We start from the raw sequence: 19,663 nt of genomic DNA, 5'->3' as shown, positions 1-19,663 counted from the left end.
ACTAGCCAGGAACTGGGGTAGTATGGACCGTGAGATGATTGCGGCATTAAAGCAGGCACTCGCTCTCTTCAGCGTCGTCCAGAGTTCTTCTTCATCATCAGCACCGACCACCCTTGTTCAGAGTGAGAGGTGTTATATGACGACCTGAGTTAGGTTGAGGAGGAAGGAGGAAGTGGAAGAAAAGAAGAAAGAAGAAGAAGAGGAAGGAGAAAGAGAAAGAGAAGCTGGAGAAGAAATTCAATCGCGTTGCGCCCACGGCCAGGTCCGAGGCGGCGGCGCCTACGGCTCGGAGCTTAGACTTAGCCTAAAGCGCGCTTTGAACTTTTCGTTCTCTCTCTTCTCGCATTATCAGACCGCCTGCGGCTAGCTTCACTCGAGCAAGAGCAAGTCCGCTTGCGAGCCCTGTCTGACCATCGACAGGAAGAGACCGCGGATCGATGAGCGCAGGGAGTAGCGGAGGTGAGGCGACGGAGCGCACGCCGCTCCTGCGTCGCTCGGACAATGGCGACGGCAGTGGCGGCGAACAGGGGCGCGATATTGCCATGCCGCCCCTCTCACGCCTGGCCCCCATCTGCGTCGCCATCTGGGTCCCCGTCTTTGTCGCCTCGCTCGACTCAACAATCGTCGCCACCCTCGTGGGATCCGTCTCGTCGTCCTTCAACCGGTCCGAGCAGGCTGCATGGCTGGGCTCCAGCTATCTCCTCTCCGTCTGCTGCTTCACGCCCATCTACGGCAGGCTGTGCGACATTATGGGTGCGCTTTGACGGCTTCTGTTGATTACACACTGCACCATGAGACTGATGCTGAGAGCTTGATTCGATAGGACGCAAGTATGCCATGCTCCTTGCCCTGTCCTTTTTCAGCGCCGGCAACCTCCTCTGCGGCCTTGCACCCAGCATGGAGATCCTCATTGCTGCGAGAGCCATCGCGGGAGCCGGCGGAGGCGGCCTTACTGTGAGTAGCCCTTGTCTGCTGCTGCTACTGCTGCTGCTGCTCCGTTCTGCTCCGATTTGCTCTGCTCCGACCCGGCATGCTAAATTCAATATGCGCTGTTCAGACTTGCACGAGTACCATTCTCTCCGACATTATTCCTCTGCGCAACCGCGGACTCTATCAGGGCTTGACGTGAGTCCCAGCTCCGATGCGGCACTATCAATGAGATGCCGGGAAATTGAATGCACCCTGTTCAAACAGCAACATCATCTATGGCCTCGGTGCAGGCCTGGGTGGGCCCATGGGCGGCCTCCTCAACGATACCTGGGGCTGGCGAAACGCATTCCTGGTTCAGATGCCCTTTCTGATCCTCTCGCTCGCGCTCTGCCTCTTTATCATCCCCATGGGCCCAAAGATCAAACCAGACGGCCAGATGCTCGACCGCGAGGCCGAGGAAGAACCAAGCATCTTTGAAAAGCTCAAGACGATCGACGTCATTGGTTCTTTGACGCTTGTCGGCTTCGTTGGCTCGATCCTCTTTAGCCTCTCTTCGATGTCAGCCGACGATCGAACCATCGACGAGCCAATCGTGTGGGGCGGTCTCGTCTTCGGCACCGTCAGCGGTGTGCTCTTTGTCTTTGTCGAGACAAAGGTGGCGCGTAGCCCGATTCTGCCCATGAAACTTCTCACTTCGCGCACCGGCGCTGCTGTTGCCATCTGCAACTTGACTCAGGTGAGTCACAAGGAAAGAACTTGGGAAAGCTATGTGGATCGCTGACGTACTGTTCCCCCAAACAGTCGATCACCAACTTTGCCTTTCTCTACAATTACCCGTTGGTCCTCCAGGCCGTCCGACTCGAGTCTGCTTCCAAGGCGGGCCTGCATCTGATTCCCAACTCGATTATGCTGTCGATCGGCAGCGTCATGGCGGGCCTCTATATGCGCAAGACGGGCTACTACCACAGGTACAACGTCTTCAGTGCTGCGCTCATCGTCGTCAGCATGTCCTGGATCCTGCTTCTCAGCCCCAAGACACCTGAATGGATCACGTACGCCGCCGTCGTTCCCACGGGCTTTGGTTTCGCCAGCGTGCTCACCTGCACCCTGCTCGCCCTCATCAACACGGTGCCTCGGTCTGAGATTGCCGTTGCCACGGGCGTCTCCTACCTCTTTCGCACCACCGGCCAGGTCGTGGGCGTCGCCGTCTCCGGCGCCATCCTGCAGAACTCGCTCAAGCACGAGCTGCGCAAGCGGATTAAGGGAGCAGGCGCCGAGGAGCTCATCACAAAGATTCGGCACCAGTCGAGCATCATTCCCCAACTGGCAAAGGCACAGCAGAAGGCGGCCATCAGGTCGTACGACGTCAGTCTCAAGCATGCCTTCTTCTTTGCCCTCTGTTCCTCCCTCATTACGCTCCTGGCCACCTATATGATGGAGAATCTGAAGCTACCAGAGGTCGGCAATAAGCCCCTTCAGGCTTCCGAAGAAGAAGAGGCTACTCAATCATAATTACCTTACCTCATGTTCAACCTTGCACATATAGAATTGGACGAGCTCCACCACTCTTTCTTTCTAATAAATCTTCCCTCCACTTGGGTTTTCTTCGCTTTCTGGTTGTAGTCCTCAGATGGTGGACCTCCTCTCACTTTCCTCTCTATCTCCGAACATCCCGACATGGCCAAACTCCATACATTCAAGCTCAACACGGGCACGCTGATGCCTTCCGTTGGCATGGGCTGCTGGCGTGGCCAGCCAGGCCTCGGTCCGGACAAGGAGCTGATGCGAAGCCTGAAACTCGCCATCCAGGCGGGCTATCGCCACCTCGACACGGCGTCCATGTACCAGGTATGTTACTTCTCCGCTACTCCATGACCCTTCTTTTGCACTTTTCAGGGAAAGGACTAAGCATCCATCCTGGCTCCCAGAATGAAGCCGACATTGGACAGATCATCAAGGAGAGCGGCGTTGCTCGGTCCGACTTCTTCCTCACCACCAAGCTTGGGCTTTCGATGCACGACAATGTCGAAAAAGCCATTGACGAATCCCTCGACAAGCTAGACACTCCATATGTCGATCTCTACCTCATGCACTGGCCCCAGGGCAGAGACTCCAACGGCGACGCCTACGGCGACGGGACGGGCAAGGGAAAAGGCCCGACGTTCCAAGAGACGTGGGCTGCAATGGAGGAGAAATGCTTCAAGACGGGAAAGGCAAAGGCGATTGGTGTCTCCAATGTAAGTCGGGAATTGTTTGAAGAGAGTACTCGAGGGCAGGAGAGAGAGCTGACTGTGCGTAATTTCCCCGTGGTAATAGTTCTCGGTCCAGAACCTGGAAAAGCTGCTCCAGACAGCTAAGGTTGTGCCGGCGGTAAATCAAGTCGAGTGCCACCCGTACCTTCCCGAATTGGAGCTGGAGGCCTACTGCAGGGAGAAGGGCATTCACCTCACAAACTACTCGCCCTTTGGGGCCTCGCACCTGCCCATCCATGCCGACAAGGACATTGTCGCCATCGCGGCTGAGAAAAACGTCTCGCCCGGCCAAGTTGCGCTGAGCTGGGCTGTCCAGCACGGTCACTCGGCATGCCCAAAGAGTGCCAATGAGAAACGGATGAAGGAGAACCTGGAGCTGATCAAGCTGTCGGACGTCGAGATGAAGCGAATCGACGACATCTCTAAGCTCGACCCCACGAGGCGGACGAGGCTCAATGTGCTGGCTTGCGACGAGAAGACGGGCCTCGTCTTTGGCTGGACGCTTAAGCAGCTAGGTTGGGACATCGGCTTCAAGACGCTTGGTGTCCCGGGCATCGTCGAGTGAACGAGCGATAGAACGTCATTTCCATGTAGTAGTAGTGGTCAAGGCGCTGCTTGTCTCCTCAGCGTGATCCTCAGAGTGACTGCGAATCAATGACAAAAGTGAATGACAAAAGACACTACTGGTCCGTGCGCGACAGCAGCACGCAATCCCTACAGTTCTTTGCGAAGACCTGTCGATTGTCAATTTAGGCGGCTTATTTTCAACGATCTTCTCTGATGGCTCGCGCTCGGTCTGACCTGAGAAGCGCCTGCCTGGGTCGGATGACCGGGGTGGAGCTAGGCGAGACAAGTCACAGGCCAAATGGAATCTCGCTTTTCTTCCTGTTCTTCCCTGCACCATCACGGTATTCTCTACAGGCAGTTGAGGAACGCTCAAGGCTAACACACTGACGAGAATGTCAAGCACCGATACGAACCAGAAGCGCTGGGTGCTGTGAGTATCGGACATGATCAATCGTTGGGCTCAACACACCGTTACTGACCTGGATGCGCTCAGCTATGGCTTCATCATGGGCTGCTCTGGCCACCAGAGCCCCGGCCTCTTCTCGGTCCCATCGGACAAGAGCGTATTCCACAACAAGCTCAGCTACTGGACCGATACTGCCAAGCTGGCCGAGCGCGGCAAGCTCGATGGCCTCTTTCTTGCAGACGTCTGGGGCGGCTACGATGTCTACAACAAGAATCTCAACGCGGCCCTCTCGAGTGGTGCCCAGTTCCCCGTCATTGATCCCCTCATGACCATCTCGGGTATGGCGGCCGTGACGAAAAACCTCTCGTTTGGCATCACGGCCACTACGTCGTACGAGCACCCATATGCACTGGCTAGGCGCTTCTCCACCCTGGACCACCTCACAAACGGAAGGGTCGGCTGGAACGTCGTCACGGGCTACCTCGACTCGGCCGCCCGCCAGTTTGGCAAGAGAGACCAGGAGTTGCACGCCAAGCGATAGTGAGCACACCGTAAAAAGGCTTTGCTTTTATAGACAAGCTAGAGGGGCGACTGCGAGGCTGACGAGGTGTTCTTGGCTTCATAGCGAGATTGCCCATGAATACATGGACGTCGTTTACAAGCTGTGGGAGTCATCGTGGGCCGATGACGCCGTCGTTCAAGACATCAAAAAGCCTCTTTACACTCGTCCTGAACGTGTTCGCGACATCAACCACAAGGGCAAGGTGAGAAGCACTGTTGGCAGATCGAAGCACAGCTGCGAAGCTGACAATTAATCGTCCTGCAGTACTTTGAGAGCGTCCCTGGTCCCCACATCTGTGAGCCCAGCCTGCAGAGGACCCCCGTCATTTTCCAAGCTGTGAGATTTTGCTCGCCCCTTGCTTCGATGAAGGACCTCGCTCATTATTTGATAATAGGGAAGCTCCGGACCAGGCCTGGCTTTCGCAGGCAAGCACGCAGAAGTTATCTTTGTCGCTGCCCACCGACCCGACGTCGCTCGCTCCCGCGTCGAGGCTGCCCGCAATGCCGCAAAAGAGGCTGGCCGTAACCCAGCAGAACTCAAGGTGCTGGCTCTCCTGTGCCCGATTGTGAGTCCTGTCAAGTCGCGATTACCCTAGATTGCACTGACAAGTCGAACCCACAGATCGCGGAGACGGACGAGCTCGCAGAGAAGAAGCACAAAGAGCTGTTTGCGCATGGTAGCGACGAGGGTGCCCTTGCCCTCTTTGGCGGCTGGACAGGCATCGACCTTGGACCCTACGGAGAGGATGAAGAGCTGCGAAACCTGCCTGAGGGAAATGCCATCAAGTCGGCCGTCGAGGGATTCGCGCGCCAGGATCCTTCAGTGCAGAAATGGACAAAGAGGGCCGTGGCGGATCTGATCAAGCTCGGTGGTCTCGGCCCAATCGTCGTGGGAAGCCCCGCTTCGGTGGCCGACCAGCTCGAATCGTGGATCAAGGATGCTGGTTGCGACGGTTTCAAGTGGGTGCTCCTATTACTGATTCAAGCTTGGCTTCTTATCTTCTCATCAATTTTTGCTGATCCTCTTGCCCTTTCTGTTCCGCTCCTACCCTTTACAGCTTTGCATAGTGAGCACATGATAGCGAAACGGAGATTGGTAGATCCTCCTCGGCTGACCCAAATGCCTTCACAGCGCCACTTCGCCTGGCACATTCATCGAAATCGTCGATCTGCTTGTCCCCGAGCTGCAGAAGAGGGGCCACGTCTGGCCCGACTATGATGCACCGGGCAAGGCGCCCGCCAACTGGCCTGGCGGCAAGAAGACCGAGGGAGCTCCCAAGGGCTACGGCGAAGACGAAGTGCTGGGCCTTACCACCCGCGAAAAGCTCTACGGAGCAGGACAGCGCCGTCTTCGTGACGACCACTACGGCTCTAAATTCAAGTGGCACGCTGGACAGGACGCCCCCAAACTTGACTGAGCGAGGGTCCTTGTCTCCTTTTGGGAGGAAAATTTGAAAGAAATATCACCATGAATGCACACTCAATCAGCGCTGGTTGGCTGGCTGGCTCCCTTTGTCCGAGATCACCTTTTGTTTGTTTCGCGCTATGAGTCCGTGCGGTGTGATTTTGTGCGCGCGCTACGGAAGGTCCTTCCTTGTCTCCATCGCTCCACCCACTTCTGCCACACCACCCGATTGCTTGTTTCATTCTTCCCTTCGCAGCACACTTTTGCGGGGCATCTGTGCTGGATATCAAAGTTGTTGTCATCGCTACTCGCTCTCTCACTTTAACTTTTGACAAGTCCGGAGCTCCCATCGCCAACAGCCACACTTGCAGCAGCAGAAGTGGACGACAATGGCGGAAACCGGCAAGGATGCCAAGCTCTTCCAGCGTGGCAAGGTCCAAGAGCTGCGAGCGGAGCTGAATAGCGACAAGAAGGACAAGGGATGGGTCCGAAAGAAAACGACGTTGAAAAAGGTCATTGCCAACGCCACGATGGGCAACGATATGAGCCCGCTCTTTGACGATGTTGTGGCTTGCATGAACATCCAGGTCCTAGAGATCAAGAAGATGATATGTGAGTGCTGTTCTTTTGCGGGAGAGGCGCAGAGGATGTTGACTGAGCGAGTATTGCTGGGGTGACAGACCTCTACCTGATCAACTATGGACGATCAAAGCCGGACAAGGTCGGCCACGCCATTCCCGGCTTTCTGTCCGACTGCAACGATCGCAACCCCCTCATTCGTGCGCTGGCCATTCGGACAATGTCTTACATCTCCGTCCCTTCGATTCTCACCGCCCTCGTGGACCCACTCCGACACTCGCTCAAAGACTCAGACCCATATGTGCGCAAGACAGCGGCCATCTGCGTCGCAAAGCTGTACATGCATGATCGCAAGCTCGTCGACCGACAAGGCTTCATCGGCATGCTCCGCGACCTACTTGCAGACGGTAATCCGACCGTCGTCGCAAACGCTGTTGCAGCCTTGACAGAGATCTCCGAAAGGAGCGACAACATCCAGCTCAAGCTAAACCTCACCATCGCCAGCAAGCTTGTCAGTGCGCTACCGGACTGTTCAGAGTGAGTCAAACGCTGCTCAGGGCTTCAGTCTTGCCACTTTCCCGTCGTCTAACAAATAGATATCCTCGACAGATGGGGGCAGACATACATCTTGGAGGCACTCATGTTCTTTGTCCCAAACGATTATGCCGACGCGGAGATCTTAGCAGAACGCATCGCCGTCCGACTGCAGCACTCTAACTCCGCCGTAGTGCTGACGGCGACAAAAGTCATCTTGTATTTGATGAACTACATTGCCTCGGCAGAATTTAGAGAGAGCCTCTGCAAGAAGCTCAGCCCTCCTTTAGGTGAGTCAACCGCGCCGCATTTCTTGGCTCGTGCTGATGCGAATACTCTCCCTAAAGTGACGCTTCTCTCTTCGGGCCCGGAGGTACAGTACGTGGCGCTTCGAAATATCCTTCTCGTCATTCAGAGAAGGCCCATCGTGCTGCAGAATGAGGTCAAGGTGTTCTTCTGCAAGTACAACGACCCGGTATACGTCAAGATGGCCAAGCTCGAGATCATGTACAGGCTGGCGAATGACAGGAACGTCGAGCAAGTCCTGGCTGAATTGCGCGAGTATGCGACCGAGGTCGACGTCGACTTCGTCCGCAAGGCCGTGCGCTCCATTGGGCGGCTGGCCATCAAGATTGAGTCTATGGCGGATAGATGCATCAGCACTCTCCTCTCGCTCATCCAAACCAAGGTCAACTACGTTGTCCAAGAGGCCATCGTTGTCATCAAAGACATCTTCCGAAAGTACCCCAACCGATATGAGTCGATCATCTCGACTCTGTGCGAAAATCTCGACTCGCTCGACGAGCCAGAGGCAAAAGCGGCCATGATCTGGATCATTGGGCAGTATGCTGACCGGATCGAGAATAGCGATGAGCTGCTCGAGGACTTCCTCTTCAGTTTTCTTGAAGAGCCAGTCGAGGTACGTTGTTTTTTTCCTTTCTCGTTCTTATGAACTAGCCTGAATAATTGCTTTGCAGGTGCAACTGGCACTACTCACCGCAACGGTCAAGCTCTTCCTCAAGCGACCGACGGTGGGAGGCGAACTGGTGCCGAAGGTGCTCAAGTGGGCTACCGAAGAAGTCGACAATCCCGACTGCCGTGACCGAGGCTTCATGTACTGGCGTCTTCTCTCAACAGATCCGGCCGCCGCTCGAAACATTGTCCTTGCCGAGAAGCCATCAATCAGCACTGAAACAGACAGGATGGACCGACAGCTTCTCGACCAGCTCCTGCTCCATGGTGCCACGCTCTCGTCGATCTTCCATCGGCAACCACAGACATTTATTCGAGGATCCAAGGCAAGATATCTGCCTGACAGTAACGCTCTCGACGAAACAGCGAGGAGGTATGCGAGCACACATCTTTACAGCAAGCCGGTTGCGAAGAATCCTTATGCACCTTCGACTTCGGGTTCTGCCCCTGCTGCTGCGCCCATTTCCTCCCTCACGAAGCCGTCGCTGCCATCAGGCTCATCAAATGACGGCAATGAAGAACCCATCAGCACAACGACGTCCATGGCGGGCGCTATGGCGGCCATCTCCAATGTTGACGAGGCCAATCAGGCCGACGAAGAGAGTACCGCAGTCACGAATGGCTCCTCAGCAGCACCGCCATCGCTTCCTTCTCGTGCACTGGCAGCCAACCCGGAAGCCACTGGTGTGCCAACAGACGCGGATGCGAACGACCGCTCGGATCCTTATGCAATGCTCGGTGACGACTTTGGTGGCATGGACGACGACTATGCAGTTGATGCCCCCAAACCAAGAGCTGGCGGAATCGACGACTTGCTAAGCTGAATAACATGAACGACCCACCCCGATTGGACCATTGAGAAACATTGTATGACTACCACACGCTACCGCTCTGAAAACCATTCTTGCGTGTGTGGACGATGATAAAGTGGAAGCAGAGAAGAGTGTGTTCTGATGATGGCATTTGCTTGCTGAGTGAAAGAGAGTGTCCGTATGAAGATGAAGGTAACGAGCAAGGAATAGAGAGTACAGGTTCGGCGTTGAGCAAAGCAGAGAGTCGGACCGTGCCGACAGGTAGAATCAGGCAATAAGAAAAAGGGAGCACTCAGTAGTCTCGGTAGCCCCCTTGAGCACCGTAGCCGTATCCACCGTATCCACCGCCCTGCGGTGCATACACTCTTGCGCCTTGCCCGTAGAACTGTTGTTGTTGTTGATGCTGCGGTGGTTGCTGCTGTGGCGCCGCCCACTGGACGTGTTGTTGTCTCGGCGGAGGTGAGGCCGTGTAGTTTGGTTGTGAATATGGCGCCGAATACTGCGGTCTCGGTGTAGCATTCATTGCGGGTGTGAAGGCATTCATGGCTGGCGTATATGGCCCTCGCATGGCTGGTGAGGCTGCTTCTGATCGGATCGAGGAAGCGGGGCCAGGCCGCCGTTGCGACATGGGGTATGCCTCGTGGACGGACGAGGTCGAAGAACCATCGTAGCTTGTGTCTTTGTACGAGTTGAAGTGTGTCGAGGGCGTAGGGCCAGGGGCGGGTCCGACGCCCATGCCGACCCGTCGGGCGCCCTGGGGGGGTGCGTCGTACAGGTCGGCGTCCTCCTCATGCTCGTTACCCAGCGCATGATACCGGGTCGTGGAACCCTTGCGACCGGCAAGTGCGCCTGCCGCTGCGCTGATGTTCGCCGCAGTCGTGCTGCCTGGTCCCTTGTATCGTCCGTCGGGGGCGATGCCTGTGCCGGGCCCTCCTCGTCCAACGACGCCGTGCGCGCCGCCCATGTCATTCTTCCGACGGCGGCGGACGCACCAGACGATGAATGCCCAGAGTGCAATGAGGCCGACACAGGCGGCCGCGACGGGCACGCCAATGCGGAGGGCGGCATTCTTGGAAAAGGACCAGGTGTCACTCCCGTCGTCGCTGCTCCCGCTCGACGAAGACCCGCTCGACTTCTGGCCAGTCCCTCGCACGGAATCGTCGAGACCGGACGTGTCCCCTGAGCCATCCCAGCCGCCCTTTGGCAAGTTGGAGGTGAGCTGCGCGTTGCCGGGCAAGTTTAGGCCACCATCCTGAGCAGGCTTCTTCAGAAATGGGATCGAGTCCTTGGACAGCTGGAATTCGGGCTCGCTCGTCGTCGAAGAGTTCTGGCCGGTGTAGACCCAAGACGTGACAGAGCTGCCGGATCCAACAGTGGTCAGATTCGCGTCGCTCTGGTCGGCGCACGTCACGGTGAAGCTTTTGACCTCGGTGGCATAGTAACCGTTCTGCTGGTATTCTGACGTCGACCAATCAATGGCACCGCCGGCCCACTCGATGGTGCCCTCGCCATTCGTTGAATTTCCTCCGGCCCAGGTACTCAATTGCAGTCTCGATGGCGAACGAGGGTATTTTCCCCCGGCGTCGCTTGCCTTGAGCGTGCGAACCACGTTCCCGTCCACAAGCCACTGGAGCTGGTCCGCCTGCCAATTGAGGCCATACGTGTGCCAGTCACTGACGTTCAGACCTTGGGGGTAGACATCTTCCGCTGCCTGAATTCCCTGAGGGGCCACGCCTTGGCCGTAGAAGTTGGTCTTTCCCTCTGAGCTGTTGGCTGTGGTGAATTCCCAGTCGATCTCGTCCTTGATGTCCGACATGCTGATGAAGGCAAAGACAAGGCCGGCTCGAGCATCGTGACGGGCCTGCACCTCGAAGCGGCCATAGAGGATGTAGCGAGTGGTAGAGATCAAGGACTGGCTCTGTTCTGTCATGGCGAGCAAGACACCTTCGGATCCTTTGGCGAGCGCCCCATAATCGAGCGTGAAGGGCGCCTCGGACGGATCGCCATTGTACAGAAGACTGCGAGGGTTATTTCAATCTCCATCAGCTCATTTTTCCGGAGGATAGTCCGCGGACTCGACATGGAAGAGTTGATGAGACGAAAGACAACACTCACACTGGTCGGAAGGTGGCAGGATCGTTGTACTTGTCGCTGGTCAGGCTGACATTTTGGTTGTTGCAGATGGGATTGGGCAAGCACGAGCCAGCGGAATAGGACGCCATGGGCTGACAACCTCCCGCGCATTGAGCTGCGCCGGAACCACACACGCCATTGGCTGAGCAACAGGGGCTGCTCTGTGGACACTTTGAGCTGGAGGAGCACTGTTCTCCAGCAGCGCTGACGAGCGCGACGAGGGCCGAGAGCGCGAGGAGCGCAACGAGTGGCGGCAGTCTTGCCATCTTGCTTCGTCTAGTCAGTACTCTAATCTTTTGCTCTATCGTCCTTGCCGGAGTTGATGGTGATGAAAGACCGACGACGACCAGAACTCTTTAAAAAAGGAAAGTCAATTCCCAGATCGTGCGAACGAGTGGAGATCACTGGGGTAGTAGAAAGAATTCAAACCCTCGAAAGGGGGAAAGTGAGGTACCGCGTCGCTCTGAATGCCGTGCCCAAAGAGGTTGCCTAAAAGGCGCTTTTTGGCTTGGTCGATGGAGATGCGATGATGTCGATGGTAATCGCTTGGCTTTGGGCAGATGAGAGAAGTTCAAGGGATCTCCAAAGTCGAAAAGCTGTTCTCGATCATTTCCACCTGCTCGGCATCATGCCGATTTCTCTCTCCAGTGCCCCTGTGCCACTACTCTAAAGTAAAGTGCCTGTGTTTCCCGCGCTCTCTCTGCGGAGGCAGCGGAAGTCCGCGCGCGTGCATGCGCACAGCTTGTAAACTACACTACCATAATCTGGCGCGCCGAAACACCAGCCACACGCTCCTACTCACATCTGCGCACACCGACGTGCTCGACGATTGGCACTCAATCTCGACCATATTCGCAGCCGAAATGAGAAAGATTGTGAATTTGGAGTACATCTAAGGATGCTTACACACGCAGAGGGATAGTGAGGAGGAGGAGGAGGACCATGGGGGAGCTCAAGAGAGAGGAAAAGAAAAGAGACAGTCTACAGATCAACCCAGCCTGGACAGCCTTCGGCTGGCCTGCTGCGTCTGCATCGAGCTGAGCCTGCTCAACTCGTTGCTGTTCATGTGCACAGTCTTGCCGCCCAGACCAATCTTGCGCGTGGCGCGCTGGAGGAACGTCGTACGGCTTCGGTACAAGCTCTCGTGACGGCTCGTCGTGCGGTGCACCTCTGGGTTGGCCATCTCGGCGGCGCGTTGCTTCCGTCGGTCAGAGGTGCTGTGAATTCCGCGAATGACGCGGCGCATGCCAAACTTGATGACATCGAGGGGAAAGAGCCAAATGATGGACCAGACCCAGATGATGCCGATCCAACCACCGGAAATGGGCTTGACGAGAGTGAAGCCCCAGTCGGCAAAGGCGGCAATGACTGATGAAATAGCCTGAGCAACGCAAAAGGCGCCCATGAGGGCCATCGAGGGCCGCTCGGTGAAGAACCATCCGTGGGAACGCGTGATAAAGATGAGTGCCTGACTGGTGATCGAGGTGTAGAGGTAGATGATCATGTGAAGCTCGCCTGCGTTAACGTCCGAATGGTAACCCTTGACGCCAAACTTGTCCTCGAAGAACGTCGTGTGGTAGGTCACTGCGAAGAGAGCGAGCGTGGAGGCGACGAGGTACACGCCGTAGCCGATCGCATAGGCGAAAATTTCGACAAGGTCCCAGTGGTCCGGCTCGTTGCTGGGCAGGACACGATCGAGGGAGAGCGTCATGATGGTGCCATCGTTGAGAAGAGCGACAATCAGAATGAGGAACGGTGGGAAGTCAAACTTCCAGGCGAAGGCCATCACGGCGAAACCGAGGACGACACGGATCGTGATGGAGCAGGCGTAGATGCTGTAGTTTCTCATGCGCTGGAAGATGATCCGGGAGCCTCGAATGGCCTCGACGATAGTCGAAAGACCGGGCTCGACGAGGACAATGTCGGCGGCACCCCTAGCGGCGTCAGTAGCACCCTCGACGGCGACTCCGACGTTGGCTCGGGAAAGAGCAGGAGCATCGTTGGCACCGTCGCCAGTCATGGCTGTGAGGTGACCCAAGGCCTGTAGGCGCTTGACAATCTCAAACTTGTGCTCAGGGAAGACACCAGCGAATCCATCGGCCTTGAGGATCATCTCATCGAGCGTCTTGTAAGGGCAGCCCGCGGGCACCTGTCCCGTCTGGAGCGCCTTGGCATTGTACATGTTGTCCCCAAGTCCCAGTCGACGGCCAGTCTCCTTGGCAATGGCCAGCTGGTCGCCAGTAGCCATCTTGACCTGCACGCCCAGGGCCATGGCGTCGTCGAGAGTCTGCTTGGTGTCGTCACGGGGCGGGTCGAAGATGGCAAGAAGGCCGACGAGCTCGAAGCCGGTACCAGGTCCCTCCTTGGTTCCATCAGGCACATCTTCGTATGCGACGGCGAGCGCGCGCAGACCGCGGTTGGCAAATTCCTCGACGTCGTTCTCGAGGGCCATCTCCTGAGCCTCCGTCTTATTGCGTGAGCAGAGGTCGATAATGACACCAGTCATGCCCTTGGAGACGCGCTTAACTTTACCCGTGGCCTCTTCGAGGTACGTAATTTCGGTGCGCTTATCAACGGGATTGAAAGGCTTGAAGTCGAGGAGCTTGATTCCAGCACGAGCCCGAGAGGCGTCACCGACGGCGCCGACGATGCATGTGTCAATTGCGTCCTGGTTCTCGGTACGGGAGGCATAGGCGGCGTGCAGGATAACGTCCTCAGCGTTCATGAAGCCGTATGTCTTGACGAGCTCGCGGTCGATGGTCAGCTTGTTGGTCGTCAGCGTGCCCGTCTTGTCCGAGCAGAGGATCGTGACACCGGCGAGCTCCTCGATTGCCGTGATACGCGTGACGATGGCCTTGTGCTTGGCAAGCTGGCTGGCACCGACAGCCAGTGTGACAGAGAGGACCGTGGGCATGGCAATGGGAATACCGCCAATGAGAAGGACGAGGATGTTGTCGATGCCGCGGCGGTAACTGTAACGGTGTACGGCGTAGAGGATGATGATTTCGGCAACGACAAAGATGGCGATGGATACGATGCAGAAAAGACCGATGCGGGCAAGGACCTTCTGGAGGTGACCGGTCGAGTCATCATCCTGGCCGACAAGGGCGGCGGCACGGCCAAAGAAGGTGTTGGCGCCAGTGGAGATGACAATGGCCTCGGCCTCGCCCTGCTTGCAAGTCGATCCGCTGAAACATTGGTCACCGACCTTCTTGTTGGTGGGCAACGACTCGCCAGTGAGGGCCGCCTGGTCGATGGAAACGTTGATAGCGTCAAAGAGACGGCAGTCGGCAGGAACGACGTCGCCGATCTTGAAGGCAATCACATCACCGGGCACGAGTTCTGAGGATTCAATTTCAATCCATTGTTCGTTGCGGCGACATCTGGCCTTGGGCGCGAGCGAGTCCATGAGGGCCTTGACTGCATTTCCGGCGTTGCGCTCCTCGATGAAGCCAATGGTTGAGTTGATGATGAGGAGCAGAACGATGCCGAGAAAGTCCTGCCAATCCGGAGGCTTGCCTTCACCGTTGGAAAGGGCGATGGCGACGATGGCGGCACCCTCCATGACCCAGCTGTGTGAGCGGTCAGTCACTAGTATTCGGAGCAGAGCAAGAGAACTTCGCCAAGATGGACACTCACGAGAGGGGGTTCCACATAAAAGAGAGGAACTGCAGGATGGGGTTCTGCTCTTCGCTCTCTAGTTTGTTGGGCCCAAAGAGCTCTAGCCGACGCTTCGACTCTTCCTCGGTGAGGCCGCCTTCGGTGGCTTGGAGAAGCGTGTAGACATCCTCAAGCTCGATGGACTCGAGATCAACCTTTTCCTTATCGTACAAGTCCTCGGCCTTGAGCTCGATGGTGCTCATGTCGACTAGAGCATGCTTTGGTCCCGATTCATTGTGCTCCTCATCCTGTGCGTGTCGCTTTCGAGGTGAGCGGGCCTGGCTCGCAAAGCAAGAGTGCATAGTCTGAAGGCGCACTCACAATGTCACGGTGCTTTGTCTTGACTTTCTCTGACCCGGACGTCGACGACGGGTGTTCCTTGCTTTCGATGGGCGACGGCATGGTCGGTGTATACGGGTGCGCGAATGAGGGATTCTAAGATAGAAACGAACGAACAAGTGAAGAAAGAGAGAGAGGAAAAGATCGTGACTCTATCCAGAGAGCTCGATGTGTTGGGTTTGAGTGGTAGCAAGAGCAGTCCAGCTGGTGGTGGGAGGAAGAGAAGGGAAAAAAACAAGCGAAGCAACGTTGAAGAGCGAGTCAGTCATCTGCCCTTGAACCAGACGTAGACCTCCTCGCACGCCAATGGAGTTATGACGGCAACGGGGCAAAATGGGGCGTCGGCTGAGACTCACAAAATCGCTCGCCAATTCTCCCCTTTCCCTCAGAGATGTGACGTCAGCAGTACTTGCGAGTCGCTCGTCTGTCGACGTCGCAGTCCAGATACGAGATAAGAGAAGGGCGAGGGCGTCTTAGATGTCAACGCGAAAGAAAATCGGGCGAGCGCCGAGGGCTGAGACTGGGTTCAGATTTGACAGATCTTGGCCAGAGGGCGCTTCATTGCCTATAAGCATTACTCAAACGTCATTGTCGGCACCAACCATAGTCTCGACTCACCAAAAGAGGGCAATGGATGACAGTACGAGAGAGTAAGAACGTGTCGCGGTGTTGCCAAAAGGAAGAGGAGCGACTTGTCTGATTCTCGTGCTGCTATCGTCCACCTTGTCGCGGCGTTGGCTTCTAGGAGGGCGATGGAGGAGCACCACCCCTGTAAAACAAGGCGCTTTTAAGGGCAATACATTTGGACGCCCCTTCACTACTCGCCCAGACGAACTTGCTTGGCGCGAGATAGCACGCAGTGTCGCTCTTTTGCCGCATGCATTGCATTTCCAGGAGTCTAGCTAGCTCTATTTGCGTAGCCGGCCTCCTTTGACTGCACTACCACTAGCTACTAGTAGCTACTGATTCTATCTATGGTAACCCCCTCCCCTTTCTTGTCCTATAGCAGTCTCAGCGGAGTGACAAAGACACATTCTGCAAACCTCTTCACTCTGCATGTTGGAGACACAAATAATCAATACATGATTCCTTCGGTCGCCAAGCACGCGGTGCAGGCCGCTCTCTTTCTTTTTCTAGAAGCCAGGCACGCTCGCCTCGGTCTTGGCTGGAGTGCAGCTTATCTCGCTGAAAAGAGCTTGCTTGGCTCCTCGAAGGAAAGGTGCGGCATGTTGTCCTTGAGCAGCACAGTCTCTGCAATGGCAAAGGCTGGGCAAAGGCTGGCAGAAGAGAGATAGGAGGGAAGGCGCGACTGCTCCAAAACAGAAATAGAAAGCGTGCCTGTCAGGCGCTTCTTGGCCTGCCAAGACCACGATTTAAAAACAGCAACCGTCCAAGACGCGCGAGGCTGAAACGTGCGACGCCTCGTTCTGTGGGCAGCCTCGCTGGGCTGCTGCATGCACGCTCACCCTTTTTAGGACCGCTGTCGACTGAAAAAGAATGCTCGGCGCATCTCCTCGCTCAAATTACTAATTGACAGGGGACGGAAGGGCTTGGCTGGGCGTTGCGCATTTCAATAAGCAGTTGCGGCACGTGAACGAACGCGACCAAATTTGACCTTTGACTGGTGGTGCCTCCACCAACATTGCTCGAACAGCACGCTCGGATCGCGCCGTACGACGCCAAGGACAGGGACAATGTCGTCCGTCTCGAGGCGCAACAAAGGCCCTGCGGTCTATGGCAGACGGAACAGGGGCTATGGACAAAAGATCACCCAGCACAGCTTGTCGGAAATTCTGTCGGATTCATCATTTGGTTCTTCGTCCTCGTCTTCGTGCTCGGAAAGCGCAGATGAAGATGTGGGGAAGGAAAATACATCGTCCCCACCGGCCAAAGCAACGGCAGCGGCAGCGGCAGCTGTCACGAAGTCTGGAGGAGATTTCATGGCCGTCATCGACGCTAATGCGCAACGGTCTGTGCTGACCCAACGAAACAAGCCGAGAGTACAATGTATGGTGGATCGCGCTGCCAGCCGCAAGGACGTCATTGAAGGCGGCAAGAGGGAAAAGGATGAAGAAGATGAGGTCGAGCATTTGGTCAACAGCGTCGAGGCTCTCAAAGTCACAAAATCGCGCGCTCGCAGGGGTGGCCGAATAGCTTCATCATACAGGCGGAAAGCGCATGTCTCGCCTCGTCAAGAACAGGAGCTGAGCCTCCTTCTGTCCGTCTGTCAACCGCAGAAGTTGGCTCCTCAGCCCTTTGATGCTCTTTTGGACGAGTTAGAGTCGAGGTGTAGTGAGCCCTCTTGGTTCAAGGTCGGCGAGGCCAGCTATTCAGAAGTCTTCCGACTGTCATCGAGCAAACATGTGCTCAAGGTCATACCCATTCAAGCTGCCGACCCGGTCCCCGACCGCAACGAAACTCTTCTCCCAGAAGAGTCTGATATCTGCGACGTGAGGCGAGAGGTGCAAATGACTTCAAGACTCTCGCGGATACACCCGGGCTTCGTTGCGCTGAAGAGGTGAGTGCACAGACTTGCATCGTTGGCGCCACCACAACCTTTTCATCCAGCTTATATCCCGAGCAGCTCCCATGTTGTCAAGGGACGTTACCCTGATCGCCTTCTTCGCTCCTGGAGTCGTTTTGCGGACGAGAAGGAAGATTGTGAAAATATTTGTCCAAGAGTTTTCGGGCCTTCGCAGCTGTACGCTGTTCTGATTCTCGCCGAAGGTGGTCCAGATCTGGAGCACGCCAAATTGACAAATTGGTGCCAGGCCTCAAGCATCTTCTGGCAGGTGGCTGATGCTCTGGCTGCTGCCGAAGAAGCCTGCCAGTTCGAGGTGAGAGCCAATATCTTTGCTGACTAAAGCAGTCTAGGCTAACCTAGTCTTCCAGCATCGCGATCTGCACTGGGGAAACGTGCTCGTGGCTTCAGCACGTAAGGGAAAGTCAACCGCTGTCCGAGCAACAATTATCGACTTTACTCTTTCTCGAGCTGCATTCGACAGCAAGGTCACCTCACACACTTTCCAAGACCAAGAGGTCTTTGAGGGTCAAGGTGCGCAAGGGCAGAATCGCTTGATACAAGAGCATTAACCACTGACCATGTGCCACCGATGCAGGCGACTTGCAATTCGAAGTTTACCGGCAGATGAAGATTGCCACAAAAGGCAGGTGGGAGAGCAGCTGTCCACAGACTAACGTCATGGTGAGCAAGCACACGTATGCGTCTTTCGGCGTTACCGGCGTGGGCTGACCTATCAATCTAGTGGCTTGGCTATCTGCTCGATAAATTGCTCAGGGCAAAGGGCTTGCGAACTCCTCGCAAGGCGACTAAGAATGAGCGAAGTTATCAAAGTCTCGTCTCCCTTGGTCTCCACCTCTCTGACTGTACTTCAGCGAAGGAAGTCGTCGAGCGGTGTATGGATGCAGCTGCATGCTAAGTGATTCTGCATGACGCAGTGACGCTTGGCCGACTGGAATACCGAGGGAGCCTTTGAGGGAGGTCGGGAAAAGCGGTCAGGAAAGGCGCTAGCGGGACCATCAACTTAAATGTCTCACTAGTCGCCATTGTTCTCCATCATCTTGAAGCTGGACAGCCTCAAAGTGCTTATCAAACCGAGCTCGGGACTATCACTCTACTAGCGCCAATTAATCTTCTGCCAAAACAGGTGGACGGACATTCCTTCCGAAGAGGACGAGAGCTGTCAGAATTGTACTGTCATCTCGTCGGGCTTCAATATGGGTTATTGGCGCTAAAAATTGTGAAAAGCCACAACTTTCCTGACGACATCAGAGAACAATGGGACTGACTCTACTTTCGTGCATGCACCGACGACTTGGGTCGTGATGGGACGAAAAGCAGCAGCAGCACTTTCTTGAGCACGATTCAGCCCAGTGGCACTACCCCGCTGTGCTCCTCATGCTAATTTACGAGAGAGGAACGGTGTGGCTGCTTCAAGAAATCGCGGCGTCAGAGCCGGCCAACGCTCGAGCTAGCCGGTCCACAGCAGTAAGGCAGGCTCCCCGGCGGAAAACCCCAGCTCAGCAGGGAAATAGGCCAAAGAGTGGCCTTTGTTTGTAGATAAAGGGTCCCTTTGTCCTGTAGTCGTAAAGAAGCTCCACGATTGACGGTCTTCGCCCTCATCGACTGCACTTCAGCTTCCCGACACAGTAACTAACAACTGACCTCGACCTGCAAGTTGCTCGTCCGAGCGCCCAACGTACTATCTGTGGCTTGATTTCCAAACAAAGGGAAACCTAGATCGAGTGAGCAAACTGTAAAGCAAGTGAGTAGTGGTTCGATGTGGAGATGGGGGAAATGGGGCCGAGGTTCCCTTTGTCGCTGCGCCTTTGTTTATCATGGATCGCAGCATGTGTGTCCATTCTTACCTGCCCGCCCTCCTCTTCTCTCTCCTTGTCCTTCACCTTTACGACTACTACTAACGTCTTGATCCTACCCTCTTTTCTCTTTGAACTCCTGGTCCTCTTCCTCGACAGTGTTTGTCGCTAACCG

At 55.8% G+C, this 19,663-nt stretch overlaps 7 protein-coding genes across 7 annotated transcripts; 5 read left to right on the top strand and 2 right to left on the bottom strand.

The window, feature by feature from the left end:
- Positions 1-437: 437 nt before the first annotated feature.
- FA10DRAFT_288913 (MFS general substrate transporter) lies at positions 438-2,442 on the top strand (the record flags this gene model as incomplete). Its single annotated transcript, XM_025524244.1, has 5 exons — positions 438-753; positions 824-954; positions 1,058-1,125; positions 1,195-1,666; positions 1,732-2,442. 5 exons carry the CDS (start codon positions 438-440, stop codon positions 2,440-2,442), a joined length of 1,698 nt encoding a protein of 565 aa, XP_025374692.1.
- Positions 2,443-2,525: 83 nt separating this feature from the next.
- On the top strand, positions 2,526-3,755 carry FA10DRAFT_186650 (putative GCY1-galactose-induced protein of aldo/keto reductase family). The gene is made up of 3 exons (XM_025518349.1): positions 2,526-2,778; positions 2,859-3,167; positions 3,247-3,755. Exons 1-3 carry the CDS (start codon positions 2,608-2,610, stop codon positions 3,745-3,747), a joined length of 981 nt encoding a protein of 326 aa, XP_025374691.1. The 5' UTR covers positions 2,526-2,607; the 3' UTR covers positions 3,748-3,755.
- Positions 3,756-3,943: 188 nt separating this feature from the next.
- On the top strand, positions 3,944-6,192 carry FA10DRAFT_255986 (Nitrilotriacetate monooxygenase component A/pristinamycin IIA synthase subunit A). Its single transcript, XM_025519790.1, has 8 exons — positions 3,944-4,179; positions 4,243-4,695; positions 4,781-4,919; positions 4,982-5,053; positions 5,112-5,282; positions 5,339-5,676; positions 5,775-5,783; positions 5,849-6,192. The coding sequence occupies exons 1-8, from the start codon at positions 4,142-4,144 to the stop codon at positions 6,132-6,134; spliced, it is 1,506 nt and encodes a 501-aa protein (XP_025374690.1). The 5' UTR covers positions 3,944-4,141; the 3' UTR covers positions 6,135-6,192.
- Positions 6,193-6,309: 117 nt separating this feature from the next.
- On the top strand, positions 6,310-9,136 carry FA10DRAFT_245325 (Adaptor protein complex beta subunit). The gene is made up of 5 exons (XM_025519375.1): positions 6,310-6,733; positions 6,802-7,237; positions 7,310-7,524; positions 7,582-8,153; positions 8,212-9,136. The coding sequence occupies exons 1-5, from the start codon at positions 6,511-6,513 to the stop codon at positions 9,028-9,030; spliced, it is 2,265 nt and encodes a 754-aa protein (XP_025374689.1). The 5' UTR covers positions 6,310-6,510; the 3' UTR covers positions 9,031-9,136.
- FA10DRAFT_255981 (concanavalin A-like lectin/glucanase) lies at positions 9,137-11,713 on the bottom strand. The gene is made up of 2 exons (XM_025519789.1): positions 11,134-11,713; positions 9,137-11,036 (listed from the first exon to the last, which is right to left on the bottom strand). The coding sequence occupies exons 1-2, from the start codon at positions 11,415-11,417 to the stop codon at positions 9,311-9,313; spliced, it is 2,010 nt and encodes a 669-aa protein (XP_025374688.1). The 5' UTR covers positions 11,418-11,713; the 3' UTR covers positions 9,137-9,310.
- Positions 11,714-12,139: 426 nt separating this feature from the next.
- Positions 12,140-15,213, bottom strand: FA10DRAFT_234474 (plasma membrane ATPase 1; the record flags this gene model as incomplete). Its single annotated transcript, XM_025518984.1, has 3 exons — positions 12,140-14,723; positions 14,791-15,059; positions 15,133-15,213. The coding sequence occupies 3 exons, from the start codon at positions 15,211-15,213 to the stop codon at positions 12,140-12,142; spliced, it is 2,934 nt and encodes a 977-aa protein (XP_025374687.1).
- Positions 15,214-16,645: 1,432 nt separating this feature from the next.
- FA10DRAFT_186513 (hypothetical protein) lies at positions 16,646-19,013 on the top strand. Its single transcript, XM_025518348.1, has 5 exons — positions 16,646-17,668; positions 17,735-17,987; positions 18,043-18,205; positions 18,270-18,355; positions 18,417-19,013. The coding sequence occupies exons 1-5, from the start codon at positions 16,845-16,847 to the stop codon at positions 18,588-18,590; spliced, it is 1,500 nt and encodes a 499-aa protein (XP_025374686.1). The 5' UTR covers positions 16,646-16,844; the 3' UTR covers positions 18,591-19,013.
- Positions 19,014-19,663: the final 650 nt, after the last annotated feature.

The sequence above is a fragment of the Acaromyces ingoldii genome (assembly GCF_003144295.1).
Source record: "Acaromyces ingoldii strain MCA 4198 unplaced genomic scaffold FA10scaffold_7, whole genome shotgun sequence".
Lineage (NCBI taxonomy): Eukaryota > Fungi > Basidiomycota > Exobasidiomycetes > Exobasidiales > Cryptobasidiaceae > Acaromyces > Acaromyces ingoldii.
This window is presented reverse-complemented; position numbering and strand designations above follow the sequence as displayed.

Bases quoted from the DNA above. Each gene is read 5' to 3' on its own strand.
- FA10DRAFT_255981 (XM_025519789.1), bottom strand. From the start codon at position 11,417: ATGGCAAGACTGCCGCCACTCGTTGCGCTCCTCGCGCTCTCGGCCCTC. The intron at 11,037-11,133 runs GTGAGTGTTGTC...TAACCCTCGCAG, and splicing joins CCTGCCACCTTCCGACCAGT to TCTTCTGTACAATGGCGATC.
- FA10DRAFT_186650 (XM_025518349.1), top strand. From the start codon at position 2,608: ATGGCCAAACTCCATACATTCAAGCTCAACACGGGCACGCTGATGCCT. The intron at 2,779-2,858 runs GTATGTTACTTC...CCTGGCTCCCAG, and splicing joins ACACGGCGTCCATGTACCAG to AATGAAGCCGACATTGGACA. The intron at 3,168-3,246 runs GTAAGTCGGGAA...CCGTGGTAATAG, and splicing joins AGGCGATTGGTGTCTCCAAT to TTCTCGGTCCAGAACCTGGA.
- FA10DRAFT_255986 (XM_025519790.1), top strand. From the start codon at position 4,142: ATGTCAAGCACCGATACGAACCAGAAGCGCTGGGTGCT. The intron at 4,696-4,780 runs GTGAGCACACCG...TTGGCTTCATAG, and splicing joins GAGTTGCACGCCAAGCGATA to CGAGATTGCCCATGAATACA. The intron at 5,283-5,338 runs GTGAGTCCTGTC...TCGAACCCACAG, and splicing joins TGGCTCTCCTGTGCCCGATT to ATCGCGGAGACGGACGAGCT.
- FA10DRAFT_245325 (XM_025519375.1), top strand. From the start codon at position 6,511: ATGGCGGAAACCGGCAAGGATGCCAAGCTCTTCCAGCGTGGCAAGGTC. The intron at 6,734-6,801 runs GTGAGTGCTGTT...CTGGGGTGACAG, and splicing joins AGAGATCAAGAAGATGATAT to ACCTCTACCTGATCAACTAT. The intron at 8,154-8,211 runs GTACGTTGTTTT...ATTGCTTTGCAG, and splicing joins TTCTTGAAGAGCCAGTCGAG to GTGCAACTGGCACTACTCAC.
- FA10DRAFT_186513 (XM_025518348.1), top strand. From the start codon at position 16,845: ATGTCGTCCGTCTCGAGGCGCAACAAAGGCCCTGCGGTCTATGGCAGA. The intron at 17,669-17,734 runs GTGAGTGCACAG...TATCCCGAGCAG, and splicing joins GGCTTCGTTGCGCTGAAGAG to CTCCCATGTTGTCAAGGGAC. The intron at 18,206-18,269 runs GTGCGCAAGGGC...CCACCGATGCAG, and splicing joins AGAGGTCTTTGAGGGTCAAG to GCGACTTGCAATTCGAAGTT.